This window comes from Pipistrellus kuhlii, unplaced genomic scaffold (genome assembly GCF_014108245.1).
Source record: "Pipistrellus kuhlii isolate mPipKuh1 unplaced genomic scaffold, mPipKuh1.p scaffold_m20_p_25, whole genome shotgun sequence".
NCBI lineage: Eukaryota > Metazoa > Chordata > Mammalia > Chiroptera > Vespertilionidae > Pipistrellus > Pipistrellus kuhlii.
In genome coordinates, this window is record NW_023425524.1 from 5036390 (window position 1) to 5054902 (window position 18513).

The 18513-nt window shown below is 40.8% G+C and overlaps 1 protein-coding gene across 1 annotated transcript in view; it reads left to right on the forward strand.

Moving 5' to 3' along the window:
• USH2A (usherin) overlaps nucleotides 1-18513 on the forward strand; it is a 397013-nt gene that overhangs the window by 314835 nt on the left and 63665 nt on the right. Inside the window, exons 55-58 of the mRNA XM_036453544.2 lie at nucleotides 2464-2571; nucleotides 9024-9207; nucleotides 10343-10500; nucleotides 18155-18313. Coding sequence (XP_036309437.1) covers nucleotides 2464-2571; nucleotides 9024-9207; nucleotides 10343-10500; nucleotides 18155-18313 — 609 coding nt within the window. The remainder of the gene's footprint in view (nucleotides 1-2463; nucleotides 2572-9023; nucleotides 9208-10342; nucleotides 10501-18154; nucleotides 18314-18513) is intronic.

The window sequence follows — 18513 nt, forward strand, 5'->3', positions numbered from 1 at the left end:
ATATCTCATTTTAAGGGCTACCAATAGAGACTTACTAAAAATGGCAGCAAATTCCCACTGAAATGTGGTTGGTTTTATTGAGTTGTACGGAGGCATCCATATAGAAGGTCGTCTCATTCATGGAAATCATCTCCGACTGATGGCAGTGGTATTTGAACCAAATCTATTAGTCATCCAGTCCTCTAGCGATATGACAAATGCAGGACCTAACAATGGAATGTGGGGAGTTATACATTCAGAGATCACCTTCTATCCATTGGTCTGTAGCCCAAATAAGCAAGTCTACACTATCGTGCCCTCATAGCCCACACGTGATGGGGCACTTTTGTATGCTTGTCTTCTTTAAACAATATTTCATGAACAATGAACATCTAAAATAGGCACTATTAGGAAGAAATTATTTTTTAAAAAACCTCAGAATACCATCCCTACTCTCAAACTGCTTCCATTCTAAGTGAGGAGTAAGCTACTCAGATGAAATGGTGTGACAAGAGTCAGTGAAGGCAGCACCCGGGGGACATCACCAGGCAAACTCGGCTCTTGCCCCTGCAGTCTCTGACCTTCCTTCTCAGATGTTTCCTTCCATTTCTTTTTGGACCCCTGTGTCTTATCATCTCTCGCATTTCCCCATCAGCTTTTATCAAACATCATGGCTTGGGTATGACTTGGATCTTTCATCACATTCCTTATCTGCAAATCAGCTAAATATCAAAATTGTCCAAATCCTCCATCACCACCAGATGGAAGATTGCAGTCAAATAAGTATCTGCATCTTTCCCCTGAGCTGATAAGGAAATGTGAAGGGCGTGGATGCTGATTCCTGGAGCAGTGCCAGCTACGGCACATCCTTGCTTTAGCAGAGATTCTGGACCACGCTCTGAACCTCAGTGAACCAGTTAGTCAGTGGTCTCATTCCTATAGCGAGCGCCTGCATTGTGCTGGTCGCTCTTAGGAGGGGACAATGGTGGGTTAACCAGTGTCCTTGTTCTTTCAGAGCTTATAGAGGGGCAGACAAACAGCAAATAAACAGACATATAACAAAATAGCATAATACCGAAGGCTAGGAAGGAAGATAGTAATTTGGTAAAAAGCGTTGGGTGTCGAGGGTCAAAATCTTTAAAGATGAAGCATTTGAACATGTTTGTGTGAAGTTAGAATGACACATGGATGTCTCTGGAGGAAGAGGCACCCCATGCAAAGGACATAGTATGTGAAAATATCATTCAGAGTTCATGTGAAAGTGGTAATCATCTGATGCCTGTTACAACTAAGCCCCATTGACGTACAAACTAAGTCTATTAAAACAAATAAGTTTTGGCAAAGTTTGGAGTTTTCCCAACAATCAAAACAGTCAAGATTAGACTCAGTATACGTCTTGTTGAGTGCTTCTGCGTCTTAAGGCTGCTTCTGCCAGCATAAAGTGTTGTTGGAGTAACCCATTTCACCTTCTCAACAGTCTTAGGAGCTACATGCTACCAGGCAGATATCCCATTTTATGGATCAGTAGTTCAAGGTAAAGAAAAGCCAAATTACTTTCCAAGGTCACCAGCCAGGAAGTGATCAAGTCTAACAACATAGAACGTGTATTGTAAAAGGATTGTCATTTTTCTCCCTGGGGTCTTCTTGTTGAGCTTCTGCTGCACTGTATTATTCTAAATACATAATAATAATAATAAGCACTGTCTCCTCATCAAATTATGTTTAATCTATGTGTAAAGACAAAACGAGCATCCCCCCAAAGCACTACAGCAGTAAGTGAGATGGTCAGCTATCTCATGGTGGAGAAGTACAAAGCTTTAAAAAGGAGGGTTAGTTGGTGTTAACATCAGCTGAATATGGCTCGGGGCTAAAAAGAACATTGAATCTAGCATTCTTTTTTTTATTTTTTTCCCCCCGCCCCTATTTGTGTATGAAGCAGCTGTAGAAAACTGGTATGGTTAGCCCAGACAAGAGGCGACTCAGGGGGCATTTGAGAACTGTCCACAAATATTTGAAGTGCTGTCATGTGGAAAAGAAATTAGATTTGTTCTGCCCATCCCTAGGGCTGGAAGTGATGGAAAGAGTTCGCCACAGTCTAAAGGAAGGACTTTTAAACAAAACAAGAACCCTGGAGCTCTCTAAGCATGGGGTGGGCTCCTGGAGAGAAAGAGGGCTCCTGCCTCATAGGCAGGGCGGCCTCACCAATGGCCTGCAGTACAGAGGAATCAGGAGAAAGGTGGATGGCTAGATTCCACGAATATATCTCTTCGAAGGCGGAGAGTTTCTTATTTCATGAGTGATTAATGAAGTTTCTATTAATACTGAGCTGCTTATGAAGCTCCCAACTTCCTTAAAGGGTGTTTTCTGCTCTTAAAAAAAAAAAATTGGATACGGTCTCGGCAGCTCTGCATGTCACTTCTGGTGCCTCGTGGATAATAAATAATCCTCTCCAGATGAACTTGATTTCTTGTTTGCTCTTTCTAGGTCTCCAGCCGTATACCAGCTACAGCTTCACTCTTACAGCTTGTACATCTGCCGGGTGTGCTTCCAGCAAGCCTTTTCTAGGTCAGACACCACAGGCAGCGCCTCGAGGTAATTAAAAATACCCACGGTTTGGGAGGAGATGTTTTCCTGTGGCAATTCTAAGTAAACTCTCTGAACTCTTTTATAACAAACGGAAGACGGTGTAGAGTCAGTAGGTAAGAAAGAAAATAATATTCTGGGTCTCCATTCTTCAAGTTTGGGTCAACTATAAGCCTTCCAAGTTAATTCTACTTTCCATTCTTTAAACCTTTTTGATTTAGTGTTACATACAAGTTGTGATTATTCTAGACTTGGATATGGAATTACTCCAAAAATCAAAAGTAAGATATTTCTGGAGTTCCTAAGAGAATAAGCACCGTGCTTCCTGCTGACATTGGCTAAAATACCCACTGCCCTCTAGACCTTGCAATCAGATAAAAGTGTGTAGGACAGGTACCCAAACCTATAGGAAGAGGGAGAATCCAAGAGGGGATGTTCCAAAAGAACAGGTGAATAGGATGTTCAGGTGAATGAGGAGGGGGTGATGACAACCCATCCGGTTACCCAGGGAGATTTCACGGAGCAGTTGGTTGATGTCTGAGATGGACCACGAGGAATAAGGATGTTGACAAGTGAACAGTGGAAGAAATGTACAAACATGGCTTGAGGGAATGTAAAGTGGGACCTCCGTCACTTTAGAAGGCAAATGAACAAAATCTGTTCATTTTGGAACGTTAATGCCCTGTGACATAGCAGTTTTATTTTAATGATCTATGCCAGAAAATGACTTTCCACAACTTCCCAAGGAGGCCTGAACCAGGGTGTGTATTGAACCGTAATGTGTCTAATGCAAAGGATTAGAAGCAATTTAAATGTCTGTGAGTAAGGAAGTTGCTAAATAAAGCCAGGTATATTCACATTGTGGAATTGTATGCATCAGTTTAAAAGAATGAGATAAGCCTGGCGAGTGTAGCTTTATCAGCCCCATGAACTAGTTTGATTCCCAGTCAGGGGGTTGTGGGCTTGATCCCCAGTAGGGGGCATGAGGAGGCAGCCAATTGATGTTTCCATCTCATCAATATTTCTATCTCTATCCTTCTTCCTTTCTCCCTCTCTAAAATAATCATTTTTAAAAGTTTAAATGAAAAGATCTGCACATATAAATAAGTTATAGAATTACCTCAATATATTTTATGTACAAGAAGCACACATAGAAAATAATATTTATTTCTATAGATAAATGCATAGACAAATTCTGGGAGCATATACACCCATCTGATAATAATGGCTCCCTGGGGACTGAGGACTGGGGTGGATGTCATCTGAGGACTGGGGTGGGTGTCATCATTTACTTTTAAGAGAAAAACATGCTAGAAAGCTTGAGCTAGTGATCAAATAATTATTTTTAAACTTTATTATCTGCTTGTCCTGCATGTGGGGAAATAGAGGCATGAATTTCTTAACAGAAGTATAATGTTAACTACCATCATAGAGTCCTGTCCATTACTCTGCTAATGAAAGGGGTGGTTGTACCTCAGAATATTAGACCTGAACTTCCTACCAGTAAATGGGGAATAAAATGGAAAATTCCACGTAGGGACATATGGCTCCTCACCAGGAATTCACTAATGATGTTTTCTATATAAAGAATGCTTCATGTCAAAAAGCTTAGTGTTCCTTTGAAAGGAAGAAACCAGCAGTGGATTTTTTGGAAAGGTAAACTATCAAATGGATACTTTGATGGTAATGGATAATTTCTGAAGGATCTACCAGCCACTTTTGGCTGAAACTCAAGCCTGATGAAATAACAGGGTCTCTTCTTCCGGTTTACTCATGAAATCCATACATTTAAATTCTTAGAGGATAAGTGTCTGTTTCCCCACCCACCCGACAGCAGTTCTTTTGAAAGAACTCAGATTTCATGACTTAAAAATTATAGCTTTCAACAACGCAGGGGAGTGTGAGCTGAGAAATGCTATCCTTGATTTCCTTTTTCTTTAACTTTATGCACCTTTCCTTGAACACAAATAGCTGTGCAAAGGAGTAATAAACGAAATGGGCTTTCCTGCACAGGAGAAACAATGGATTTAGAATCCATTTTCTGGCTGCATAAGTGCCATTTGCGAATGACTTGTATGTGAAATGAAAGTAGTCTGTGTGTTTAACTGGGGAGTTGTAGGTAAAGCAATCACCAGCAGCATTAAGTTCTGCTGTTGTACTATAAAGTGGAAACAAACACATCATCTTAAATTAATAACCCAAACACCATTATAAAATGCCCATTTGCGTGCATTAGACATAGATTGAAGGTCTCACGTTTGAGTGTCCTAAGTGGATATGGAGAGAAATAAAGGAAGTGTTTATTCAGAGCCACCCTCAGCTCCTCTGATTTCTCTCTCATTTTCAAACAAAAAAAGAAGAAGAAAAGTGAATGTATATCATGACCTCATTGATCATTTGGACATAATTCTCTACAATTCTGCCCTCATAGAAAATTCCTTTAGTCAAATAGTGGGGTGAATGTGGATTGCTGCTTTCTTTTTAGAATGGCCCAACACTGAAAATGACACAACATTGGGTAGAATGCCAGATCAATAAATTAACAAATAGTACATAGTCTGGATGTCAATTCCTTCCTGACATCATCTAATAGAAAACTGGTTTCCTTCACCTTCTTCCAGAAAAAAAGAAAAAGAAAAAAGAAAACCCAACCCACAATAAATACTGAGATTTTTCTTATTGGAATGAAGATGTTTAGGGACATGAGAGTGGGTAATATCACATGGCACTCAAAATGATTTTCAAAGGAATCCTTTTTTGGTAGTTATGATGTCAAAGGACCCACTGAGATTTCCTTCTGGAATTTTACTCTTGTTCTCTCAGCCAGCTTACCCACTCAAGACAATTTCTCTGATTCCCATGATTTTCTTCCCTCAAGCTGCCTTATTTTAGCCCTTCTATTATATAGGATAGGTTTTCTGCTGCCACCTCAGGCTCTGAGAGGGACAGATTCTCCATCTTGGACTCATTAAGACATCTCACCAAAGGTGGTCTCACTCTATCAACGATTCCTTGCAGTTGCCAAGATAACACTATCTCCATATCATTATAGAAGTATAATAAAAACATAGCTCTTGATTTTGCATATTTCATGTTCCTCTTACAAACCAATCCAGTGGACACAGGGTTGTTGCCAACATGAGCAGAGTTTGTACAAACATGAAACTCAACTTTTACTAGAACATGACACAACCCCAAAATTTTGCTTCATTTTATTTCATTAACTACTCCATAGCCACAGGCTGTATTGACTGGGTTAAGCTGGAAGCTAAGAAATATTATTTTCCATATCTTGCTGGTTTTTAGTATATCCCTTCAAGGTGACTAAGACTTGACTGTGAGAAGAAGATTATGAATGAGTTTTCGTACTTTCTCTTAAATCAGCAAATTAATATCATGTTAAAGTCAGAACTCTAATTAGTTGGTTGAGTCATCTGGCTGCCATTGGAAGAGAAACTCAGAAAAAAGAACATGCAGTATGATTTGTGGGTTTGTCCAAGTATCTAAGGTAGAGCAAGCTTTCAGAACAAAATGAACTGCTTCCTTCTCAGGAACAAGTTGGTCCTTAGACAATCAGCAAGTCTGAGCCATTTTGAAATCATTCTAAATTGCATTGAATTTCCTGAAATTTTTTTGGGATGCTGCTAAATAAATAGCATTTAATTTCCTGAAAAATTTTTTCTTTACCCATATTTTCTGGCGTATAAGACGATCTTTGAAATGAAAAAAAGTCAACCGAAAATCGGGGGCAAAAGACCAAAATTGCACAAAAATTACCTGCAGATCTTGACGGCAAAGTAAGTCTTTTCTTTGAAGTGGGGGGTAGTCTTATACAGCGAATATAGGCCTAAACCTATGTTTTAACTGTAAAATTAGGGGTCGTCTTATACACCGGAAAATACGGTAAAAAGTTTCAGGATCTTACCAGTAACTGAATAACTTACACAGGAGAGACAATCAAGCAAAAACTACTCATTAAAGGAACCTAATGTCGAACTGAGTTTTTTAAAGCTGAAGAAGAGGGTGACAATGTCCCTTCAGAACATACCTAAGTGACAACATGAAGTGGTGGGATTGAACTTCCTTGTCATTAGGTTCCCCACCAGGATGTGTGTACATCTGTGAGAGTCCTCGAATGTTTGACCTGGAATGATGGTTATTTGTGCACATATTTTATCCTTTAAACAGAATGGTAGACTCCTTAAAGGAATGAGCCACGTCTTAGTCATTCTTGTTACTGCTGGGACTGCCTGGAATGCTTAGCATAGCAATTTACAGGGGAGTGTTTCCAACTAATGTGTTCATTCAGCATTTACTAGGCATTGTCCTATCTACGAAGACTGGCATATAACACAGGGAAGACCCACAGAGCAAACTGGACTGACACAGTGGAAAGAAGGAAACTGTACAGTCATAACAACATGAAGATAATGATAACAGTCAAGAAAGAGGAGGAATATGATGCTAGGAGTGTTAAGAGGGAAACATAAATGGACCTATGATATAGAGGAACTAGGTAGGGATCATTTTATAGGATTCAAGTTAGAGATAGGGAAGGGGGCTTCATTAAGGCCTCCCTGACAAGGGGGTAGTTATACACATTGTTGAACTGTGAAGTTCAAATGCAAAAATATCACGGTGTCATGAGCAAAGTGTTCCAGGCAGAGGGAGTGGAAGTGCAGAAGCCCAGAGATGAGAAAGAACTTGAAACATTCCGAGGAGAAAGGAGTCTTTTGTGGATGGAGAGAAGAGTGGCTGGTAGGCCAGAGCCAGAAAAAGGTAGGGCCACTCGGACTAGCATGAGGAGTTGAAATTATCTGAAGCATTTTAAAAGGGTTAGATTTTTTTTTTTAATAAAGATTGCATTAGCCTGACTGGCATGGCTCAGTGGTTGAGTATTGACCTATGAACCAGTTCTGGTTCAACTCTCAGTCAGGCTACATGTGGGGGTTATGGGCTCAATCTTCAGTGGGGGTTATGCAGGAGGAAGCCGATCAATGATTCTCTCTCCTTATTGTCATTATTGATATTTCTACCGTGTTTCCCTGAAAATAAGACATCCTTCGAAAATAAGACCTAGCGCATGGAAAGATAAGACATCCCCTGAAAATAAGACCTAGTGCAACTTTGGGAGAAAAAAAAGTTAATATAAGACACTGTCTTATTTTCAGGGAAACAGGGTATCTCTCTTTCCTTTACTCTTGAAATCAATAAAAATCTACTATTTAAAAAAGATTGCATTGAGATGCATATATATATATACAGAGAAAGAAGGATAATGCACTTTTATAAATATTAAAATTAAATTTGGCAGTAAAATATAGAGAACAATATGCCTTCAGGGTAGAACTTGCAAGACTTGATGATAGATTGCATTTGAGGGTGCGACAAGTGAAAGCCTCTAGAATAACTTTTTTGGCCCAATAGATGGACAACATCTATTGTAGACAGGAAAACCCGGAGTTCCATTTTGGATGTCTGAAGTTTTCTATATATAATTAGTCATCCAAATGGAGGTGTCAAGTAGACAGTTAGATTCATGAGGCTGACGCTGGGGAGAGAGTTTCAGTCTCGTGATTGGCACTTGAGCGTGTTCCGCATGCAGATGATCCAGAAAACCGAGACTGTGTGGAGATCACGTAGAAAGTGAGTTTTGGGAAAGAGGAGTGAAAAGAAGAAGAAGGGAGGGAAGAGGTAAGGTGATGGATGACCTGTGTCTCTGAGGACTAAGCCACTTGGAGGTCCAGTAGGGGAAACAGAGCCTGTGGGGGGTGGAAGGAGTGGCCGAGAGAAAGGAGTAAAAGCAACAGCACGTGTCAAAGAGGCAAAGAGAAAGGAAGCTTATTTGGTGATGTGGGTAATTCAGGTAAATACTAGGCTATGTTGCTTTCACCTATTCCCTCAGGTCTTGATCACCAGCACATTCAGAGTAGCAGCCACGTCAGAGAAATTTCCCGTCCCTACTTGGATGACATTCACTTCTTAAGGGCAATTCAAAAATAAAATAAAGCAATAAAAATATAGATTGATGGCCAAAACTGATTTGGCTCAATGGATAGAGTGTCATCCTGCAGACTGAAAGGTCCCAGGTTCAATTCCGTTCAAAGGCATATACCTTGGTTGCGGGCACATCCCTAGAAGGGGGTGTGCAGGAGGCAGCTGATCGATGTTTCTCTCTCATTGATGTTTCTGACTCTCTATCCCTCTCTCTTCCTCTCTATAAAAAAAATCAATATAATATAATTTTAAAAATATAGATAGATATAGATATAGATATGCTCTCAATTACGCATTTCCCTTGCAAAGTAAAAATATCTTCTCGTTCGCTATGAGATTTGTTTAACAACAGATAAGAGCTTCTGAATATGCTATGACATTGATGAGGTGTGTGTTGTATCCTAACACTGAAACCTCCTTGTGTTATTTTATTATTATTATTATTATTTTTTTTTTTTTGCCAGGCGTGTGGGCGACACCTCGACACATTATCATCAATTCCACAGCCGTGGAATTATACTGGAGCCCGCCGGAAAGGCCCAATGGCCTCATTTCTCAGTATCAGCTGATCCGTAATGGGACATCGGTTTTCCTGGGAGGCAGGGAGGACCAGCATTTTACCGACCAAAACCTGGCGCCCAACAGCAGGTAAACAAAGAGTAAACTTTGCCAATCAAGCAGTTAGATTTTTAGGTTTTTTTTTGTTTTTTGTTTTTTAGGGTTGAAAAGAGTGTATCTCCCGCTGAAACAATATTTAATTAATTCGTTAATCTCCTCATTCATTAGCCATTGAATACCTGATGAGATCATTGAATCCATTTCAGATGTCAATGATCCAAGAGCTCATTCATTGTTAGTCTTCAAGATACTTCTTCTGGATGACTCGAAAGCATGAGCATTTTTTAAGTATATTAAAAAAAAAACACACACACAAAGTATTAAACCTTAAAAATAATCATATCTTCAAAGACATGCATTCCTAAACTAGCACTAAAAGAAATTTAAAGAGTTTTGTTTTGCGTCAACTACCTTTTCTTCTGGTACAATGTTTTCTCTGCTTGCTACACTATCTATAGACCTGAGTGGTTTTAGTGGAGAAATCCACCTATTTGCAATTCATTTCTCAGCAGAGACAAGATATATTTTAGATCAACAGATGTTTCATTGCAGAGAATAAAGATCAATTTAGTTTTATTGTAGAGAATGGCAGATCAATTTAGAAACATCTTCCTCTAAACATATTTCCCTGAACTCTAACCCATTTAAAAATGGGGAAGATTAATTGGTATCCTTTACAGTGTACTAGCACACTCCAAGGTGCTCCTGGAGTCTTGAAGAAAAGCAATGGGTTGCTAGAGGGTCAAAAATAAAGTGGCTCAGTGGTTGAGCATCAACCTATGAACCTGGAGGACACAGGTCCATTCCAGGTCAGGGTGCATGCCCAGGTTGCAGGCTTGATCCCCAATGTGGGATGTGCAGGAGGCAGCCAATCAATGATTCTTTCCCATCATTGATGATTCTCTCTCCCTTCCTCTCTGAAGTCAATAAAAATATATTAATTTAAAATAAACTGGGGAGGGACAGAAATAGTGATTATCTGCAGGCAATCCTGCCCATGCTAGATCAACTACCTAGTCGATGGCACAGTTTCTGGACAGGGAACAAGGAGTTTGCAGATGCTGCAAATTTAGGACTCAGCGTGGGTAGAAAAACCAGCGACCTTCATTCATTCAGATCTCTTGTGCATGCATTGCCTTGCAACATTTTTTGTTTTCTGATTTAGATACAGTTACAAGCTGGAAGCCACCACTGGAGGTGGCAGTAATGTGAGTGATGAGTACCTTGTACAAACACCTCTCCTGACGCCAGAGGAAATCCCGCCTCCACACAATATCACCGTGATAGGGCCTTACTCCATATTCATAGCTTGGACCCCACCAGGTAAATAAATAAATATAATAAATACTGTGTGTGTGTTGGCGCATGTGTGCATGCAATTTAGAGGACATTAATTGCAATAAAGATTTTATGTATGTAAATTTAGTAAATCAGAAGGAAATCATGTTTCCTGAGTATTATAAACAAAATAATCCAAGCTACACTTTTGCAGTTATGCATGCGTAAGTTAAATATGAATACCTACATGTAGATAGATAATAGGTTTAGGTGTGTAGATACAGACATATAAATACACAGATATATGTTAGTCTATCAAAGCAACACTTTATTTCAAGTACCAGAGCCTAAAAAATGTCTGCTGCTTCACACGTATATCAATGCACTGATTTCTGCTTTCTCAGAATAGCAGCACTGTCTTGCCACCTTCGGCATATTGCTCCTTGGCATTTTAGTAGTTCATCGTGTTTTCATGCCACAGAAAACGAGGCCAAACAGAGCCTGTCTGACACCAGGTCCACCCTATTGGCTGGCGGGTTCTCACACTCAGACCTGGGTTCTCTACCAGCCAGACTCTGAGAGCCATGTGACCAGGCAGGTCCCTGGCTCACCAAGGCACCTGCGCTTTTCACATCATCACCCACATAAGTGGCCATTGATCATCTGAAGACTTCATACTTTGTAAGGATTTTAGAAACCTTTTAAGACACCCAAAGTGGGGTGAATGAGAAAATGAGGATTCAGATCCGAGCAATGCCACCTCAAACCCGAATTTTTTTCTCTCTGACTTGATGTCACCCCATCTATGAAATGAGAAATGGCAGTTCCTGCATGTATAGGGTCCTTATAAAGACTAAATGAGGTAATGTATATCATTGACATTATCTGGTTTGAAATATTCTAGGTAGTGGCAGTGGTTTTCAAATAATTATTTTTGCCTTTAATTACTCTCTTTTTAAAAATGTATTTGCTCCAACATTTGCTAGGTCCCAAGGCCTCCATTTTCATGACGATAAAACAGCAGGAGTGGGTTAGTCCATGTTTAAGAATTCTTTCATATTTCCCAGTATTTTGCCATTTTTTTGTTTGAGTTCAACATCCTATATCGGCGTTTAATGAAAAATGTTTCCATTTAGAAAAGGATCATCGTGACATATAATACAACTTTTGCTTCTTTAATAGAATCTTAACTCTTGTCTACCACAAGCTTTGCAGAAATTGCTCATTCTAACCCAGCCCTGGGGCTATTGCAGAAAAGGTTTACACACTAACTCTGCCCATGTAACCAATGGTTAATAAATCTATAATATCCAGACCTGTCAATCTTTTAGTTTCAGATGCACAAAATCCATTACAGGAGCCCTGTAATATATGGAAAGATTAAAATCTTAAATTACACTTTTTTCCCGGTGCCTAGAAGGATTTCGAACTCAGTAAACAGGCAGGTGATTTTGACTCGTGTATAATCTGCGGTTGATTTTACTGGGAAGTACCTCATGCTGGGTTTTGATTGGGATAATAAAAATATTTTTCTGTTCCTGGATTGCCACAAATATATATTTTAAACAGGAAGCAAACAAATCTGTAGTGACTGGGAACTGTTTATTTGCTCACAGTCAGGAGTTGTGTAGGTATAGATCAGAGCCTCCTGCCATTACAAGATATTACATATTAGGCAGAGCTGAGAAATGGGCCCAGCCACCCATACCTGGAGTTTCTCAATCTGAATGAGCATAAGAATCACCTGGAATCTTGTGCAAAGACAGCGACTCAACCCCACATTTACTGAGTACGAATCTCCTGGATAGCCCAATTGGCGAGGCTCAGTGGTTGAGCATTGACCTATGAACCAGTAGGTCACGGTTTGATTCCTGGTCAGGTCACAAGCCTGGGTTGTGGGCTCAATCTCCAGTGGGGGTTGTGCAGAAGGTAGCCAATCAATGATTCTCTTTCATCATTGATGTTTCTGTCTCTCTCTCCCTTTCCCTTCTTCTCTAAAATCAACAATATTTTTAAAAGAAATTCTTAGATGGTATTGAGGAAGCTAAACCTTTTTTAAAGGTCCCGAGAGATTAGGGACTATAAATCACCACACCCAGTAAAACTGATTCTCCAAAAACATAAACCAGTCTCTTTTGAATGTCCAAAGTAAAAATAGTGGGAAAATTAACTGGGTGAGGTTTTTTTTATGTATATTTTTTTGTTTTTGGTCTGTATGGTCAGAGGGACCTCACACAAGTAAATTGCTCAGAGAACTAAGTCAAGGTGGTTGGTTGGCTATAGAAAAAACCTAAGCAATTATGTGGGTTTTCAGTTTACAGATATCTTGAGCTTGCTCTCTGTAAAAAGAGAGATTAAATGCTACTCTGCATTGCTGTTCTGTGAAGTCAGCCAGACAGCATTGCAAAACATCTCGCAGGCACTAGGTCCATGCTGGCCATTACTATTCAGATCTGTAGACGATGGAGACCAGGTTGGTTTATTTATTCCCAAACATGTCTTCCCTCCTCTCATCAGCTCTGAACCTTGGGTCAGGACTCACACATTGATAATGAAAGAGACCATGCCGAAGCCGGTTTGGCTCAGTGGTAGAGCATCGGTCTTCAAACTGAAAGGTCCCAGATTCGATTCCGGTCAAGGGCATGTACATTGGTTGCGGGCACATCCCCAGTAGGGGGTGTGCAAGAGGCAGCTGGTCGATGTTTCTCTCTCATCGACGTTTCTAGCTCTCTCTCTCTCTCCTTTCCTCTCTATAAAAAATCAATAAAATATATTTTTTTTTTTAAAAAGAGAGAGACCAGCAGATCCACACTGCCTTAACAGGTGAAAATGTATAGAAAATGAGGGAGCAAATCACTTCCTGGTATACAAATGGTTTACTCAGAATAACGGCAACGGATCTCCCTGGTGTTTGAGAATCTAAACATTCAGAATTATTTAAGCTCTGGATGCAGTAATGAGCCTTTCTCACTTATCAAGGTGATGTCTGTATTTTGAACTCTGCTAGCCCTTAATCATGTTCTAATTAACAATGTCATTGCACTTAGCACACACTTTTTCTCCGTAAAGATGGTGAGTTATTTAGGCTTAAGGCATGATGTTGGAATACTTGTGCTTGCCTTCCACATGTATCTCTGAGTTCATTAAAGAAAAAGACTGGCGACAGTTCTTCTACTGAGAAATTTCAGTTAATATTGCTTAGGAATATAAATGTTTTTTATTAATCAAGTTTTGATCGAAGGGTTGCTAGTCCCAGTAAGGCCTTTCTGTAGACATTGGGCCACTTGGTGATCTTTTAGATCACCGGCTGCAGTGTATTAGATCAGATGTTGTCCATTTAAAGGGAAAATGGGCATTTGGATTTCTAAGAATCCAAGTTGCATTAATGGGGTGATTCCACATTGGCAAGTGTTTCACTTTGCTTATAATCCACTGGCAAGCAGTGGTGAGTTTCAGGAGTAATGTAGAGCTCATATTAATGATTTTTGTATATTTGCATATTTTTATTAGAACACTTCAATTCTCTTTTAGCATAGAACAAGTGTTTTCAAATACAGTGACCAGGTTATGCATTAGATCCTCAGACCTTATTAATAACTGAAAGATTGCACCCTTCCATTTGTGTATCTTTTTTTTTTAAGGTTTCTTCATGTCCTTTATCCATTTTTTAAATTAGATTATTTTTATTTGCTTGCTTGCTTGCTTTTGTAGTTGCTGGTTTTGCTATTGAGTTGTGTGAGTTCCTCCTATATTTGGATATTTAACCCTTATCATGTATGTAGCTGATATGTATTTCCTCCTATTTCCTAGTCTATCTTTTCATTGTGTTGGTTTCCTTTACTGGACAGAAGCTTTTTAGTTTGCTCTGGTCCCACTTGCTTGCTTTGCTTTTGTTTCCTCTGCTATGGGAGTTTACTAAATGTATCTTGTTGTATTGAGTTCTGATATGTACTGGCATTTTTGTACAAAATTAACACATATCTCAGTGAATGCTCAGTGCATCTTGTAGTGGCCTATGGTCTCCCCTATATTACTAAGGAGGAAAGTCAATGTGGATGTGATGAGCTATTTTTCTTGGTTAGTCACATCGTGGTCAGAGCCGAGTCACAATAAGTCTGACTCCAAATTTGGTGGTTACAACCACGGTGCTATATTTTCTCACTGTTTATCTGTGTAAACAGTGCGGGAAGTGAATGATTATTTTTCTGCATTCAATCTGATACTGATCAAAAGCTCACAAACTTGGCTGTAGATGTTGTGCCTACGAGGGCAAAGTAGTTCAAGAGTAGTTCACCAGTAACCCATTAGGGTCATTGTACTTGTAGCTCAGTCTTCATAGATGCAGTTCATTTGCCTTTGGATAGATTAATTCATTCATTCATTGTCACTGGCATGAGAATGTTTCCTGAGCCCCACCCACAGGTAAGGCCTGATTCTGGACACTGTGAGGGTTGTAGAGAATGAGGCGTTGTACTTCCTGCCAAGAGCAATGCTGTGAAATAGGGCAGAGTGCACAAGATGGCAGCTATTACACAGACTATGTAAGATGCCTTTGTAGTCGGAATGGATTGTGTTTCACTTTCACACTCCCAAGAGGATGTAACCATGCTATTCCCACCTGGACCAAAGAGAATGAGCATAGGCTGACTTCTTTTTTCTTGTTTTTTAAATATATTTTTATTGATTTTTTTTTTTTTTCCAGCGAGGAAGAGAGAGGGATAGAGAGTTAGAAACTTCGATTAGAGAGAGACATCGATCAGCTGCCTCTTGCACACCCCCTACTGGGGATGTGCCCGCAACCAAGGTACATGCCCTTGACCGGAATCGAACCCAGGACCTTTCATTCCACAACCCGACGCTCTATCCACTGAGCCAAACCGTTTTCAGCTAGGCTGACTTCTTAAAAGCAGTATGTTAAGTGCAACCAACGTTTTGAAGTGCAAGAGACTATCAAGCTGAATTAATCATTTTTCTTGTTAGAATTGTTCCTGCTCCCGCTTTTAAAAAAATATTTTTTTAAAGGACTGATTGACTCGTCCCATTGTAAAGTACAAAATGAAACCAGAGAGAGCGAGAAAGAGAGAGAGAGAGATGGAATAATTTAACTTTTGTATTTGTAAAGATAATCAGGGTTTTCCTGATTACATCTTAACTTCATAAATGTTAAATAACCTCTCAGCATCTAGTTGTTGTAAATTATGAAAGGGGCCCTGCGAGGAATATTAACTGCCGGGCCCTTGTTCTTTAGCGCGCCAGGAAATGGCCCGTGGCAGCCTGTCACCGGGCAACGGGAGCTCTGACACCGAATATCGCCGCTGCCATGGGCACTTAGAGTAGATTAGCTCACTTGCATTTCCACTGATCCTCGTGGTCTGACACAAATGCATGAACTCGAGGGCTCACCTGGTCTAGGGACATCCCAGCTGACTTTCCCAAACATGCCCGCTTCCATCCATCTCGCCATCAGAATACCAGGGGGCTGGGCAAAATTCAGACTCCTTCCCGATGGCACAGGGTTGGGGGGATTTGAGGGGCTGTCCTGTCATGGTCCTGTAAGTTGTGACAGTGGAGGGGCCTCGTTCCTGCATGCGTGTCACTGTTTGACATGCTCGCTGCGTCAGGAAGCGTTTTCTGCCTCCACACATCCCAGGTGTACGGGAAGGACATTGACTTTGGATTAGCCAGGAAAGTGTTGGCACTCTGGCTAGCCATGTTTAAAGCCAGATCAGGACTGTCTAGCCAGCCAGGGCTGCTCCATGGGATCGGCACCGTCAAGTGCACCAGGAAGTCACTGGTTGGATTCCCTGGCCTGGTTGCAGGCCTGATCCCCAGGAGTGGGTGTGCAGGAAGCTTTCCATTTAACATGTAAAAGAGCCCCAGCCAGCTCAGCTCAGTGGATAGAGTGTCCTCCTGTGGACTGAAGGGTCCAAGGTTCTATTCTGGTCAAGGGCACGGACCTCAGTTGCAGGTTCCTCCCTAGCCCGGGCCCTGGTCAGGTCACATGCAGGAGGCAGCCAGTTAATGTGTTTCTCTCATGTTGCTGTTTCTCTCTGTCTTTCCCTCTCTCTTCCACTCTCTTTAAAATCAATGGGAAAATATCCTCGGGTGAGGATTAAAATGTAAAAGATGGTTTAGCTGAAACCAGTTTGGCTCAGTGCATAGAGCGTCGGCCTGCGGATTAAAAGGTCCCAGGTTCGATTCCAGTCAAGGGCATGTACCGTGGTTGCAGGCACATCCCCAGTAGGGGGTGTGCAAGAGGCAGCTGATCAATGTATCTCTCTCATCGATGTTTCTAGCTTTCTATCCCTCTCCCTTCCTCTCTGTAAAAAATCAATAAGACATATTTTTTTTAAAAAAGGTGGTTTAACAAGGAGGTTCTGCATTTAAAGTTAAAATTCTTGGTCTGAGTGCAGCACAATTTAGCACTTTTCCAAAGGAAACACGTGGCCAGTCCTTTGCCTGCGATCAGGATTTCCTTCAGAGACGTCTCTTCTTACCTGTTTCACAAGTTCCCCGCATCTGCCGTTTGTACTGCCTCTTGTGCCTTTGTCCACTGAGGCTAGAGCTGCCAAGACCATGTTCCATTCTTCAGACCTCAACTAGTGGGTTCAGTCCTGTGCTGTAGGTTTCATTGTTTCTACGACAAAGTTACACTTTATACCACAAAGGTAAATAATTAAACCCACACATGTTGTGATCATCAGATCAAGGAGAAAATTTCATGGGAAAGCTTACTATGTTCCTCATTCAAGGCCGATTCCTCCCCTTGAGCCAGTGTGTATGGTGAGCGTGACCAAAGAAAGCTTACAGACATTAAATCATGTGACTGGATTGCGAAGAGGCTTACATGACAAGACCTCCTTTCGTTGGGATGCATTGTGAAAAATGACAGTTTTCAAACCCCAATTCCATATGTATTCGCATCCATAAGTCTCACTGACAGAGTTGACTGTCCTGACTCCGTAATTAATGCATGGGAATTCTCCAGGTAGGCTCTGATTTGGATACTTTATGGGCTATTATGTCAAAGATCCGTGTCATACTGGATGCGTACACAATGCCTACAGAAGAATTATTGTTACAAGCGAAAGCAGTGGGGATATATACTCTACCAGGGGTCTTCAAACTACGGGCCGCGGGCCACATGCGGCCTGCAGAGGAGTCTGATCCGGCCCTCCAGGTTTTTTGGGCAGTGAGTGCAGCCGAGGTGTTACAGTAGGAATTAGTAGTTCATATAGTCCGGCCCTCCAGCTCTCTGAGGGACCGTGATCTGGCCCCCACTTTAAAAAGTTTGAGGACCCCTACATCTAAACCTTAAGAGTAAGCCTAGGAAAGCTTGCGACACCATTTCCAATTGCCTTGTACTTTTTAAGAGGTGAAATGTGCTTTGTAGTTATTTGCCTGTGGAGGATCTCTTTGAAAAGAACTGTTATTCTTCATTTGTGTGAGTTTTTAAATGGTGATGCCCATTTATTACTTTGGAATATGCATTGTAGTATTTACCAGTTTATGTTTCATACCGTTATTAATTGCTACACTAAGCAATAAAATGCCTTTATGTTATAAAAGTTTAAATATATGTTCTTAAGAGGCAGACATTTGTTGGCCATTCTGTGCAGCATACACATATGTTTTTACTCTCTCTCTCTCTCTCTCTCTCTCTCTCTCTCTCTCTCTCTCTCTCTCTTTCTCTCTAAAGGGAGACTGATCCCCCAGGTGCCCGTGGAGTACAGTGTCCTACTGAATGCTGGTAAGGTGACACCTGTCACCTCCTTTGTGGGTCAGCGTCAGTCCGTCCTGCTGGGAAATTTGGCTCCATTTACACCGTATGAGATAAGGATACAAGCGTGTCAAAATGGTGAATGTCTTTCAGACACTTGTTCTGGGTTTTTATGGGGGGGGGGGAAAAGCATTTCATATATTTAGAAAAAGAAGGAATAGATTCTTAATTCAAAGACAAAGGCTAACATTTCATTTCTCATTTGTCCTGAGCTATTTACCCAGAAAAATCAGCGCCTGGCATTGAGTGGAGCATTATGCATTTCTGCACATTAAATC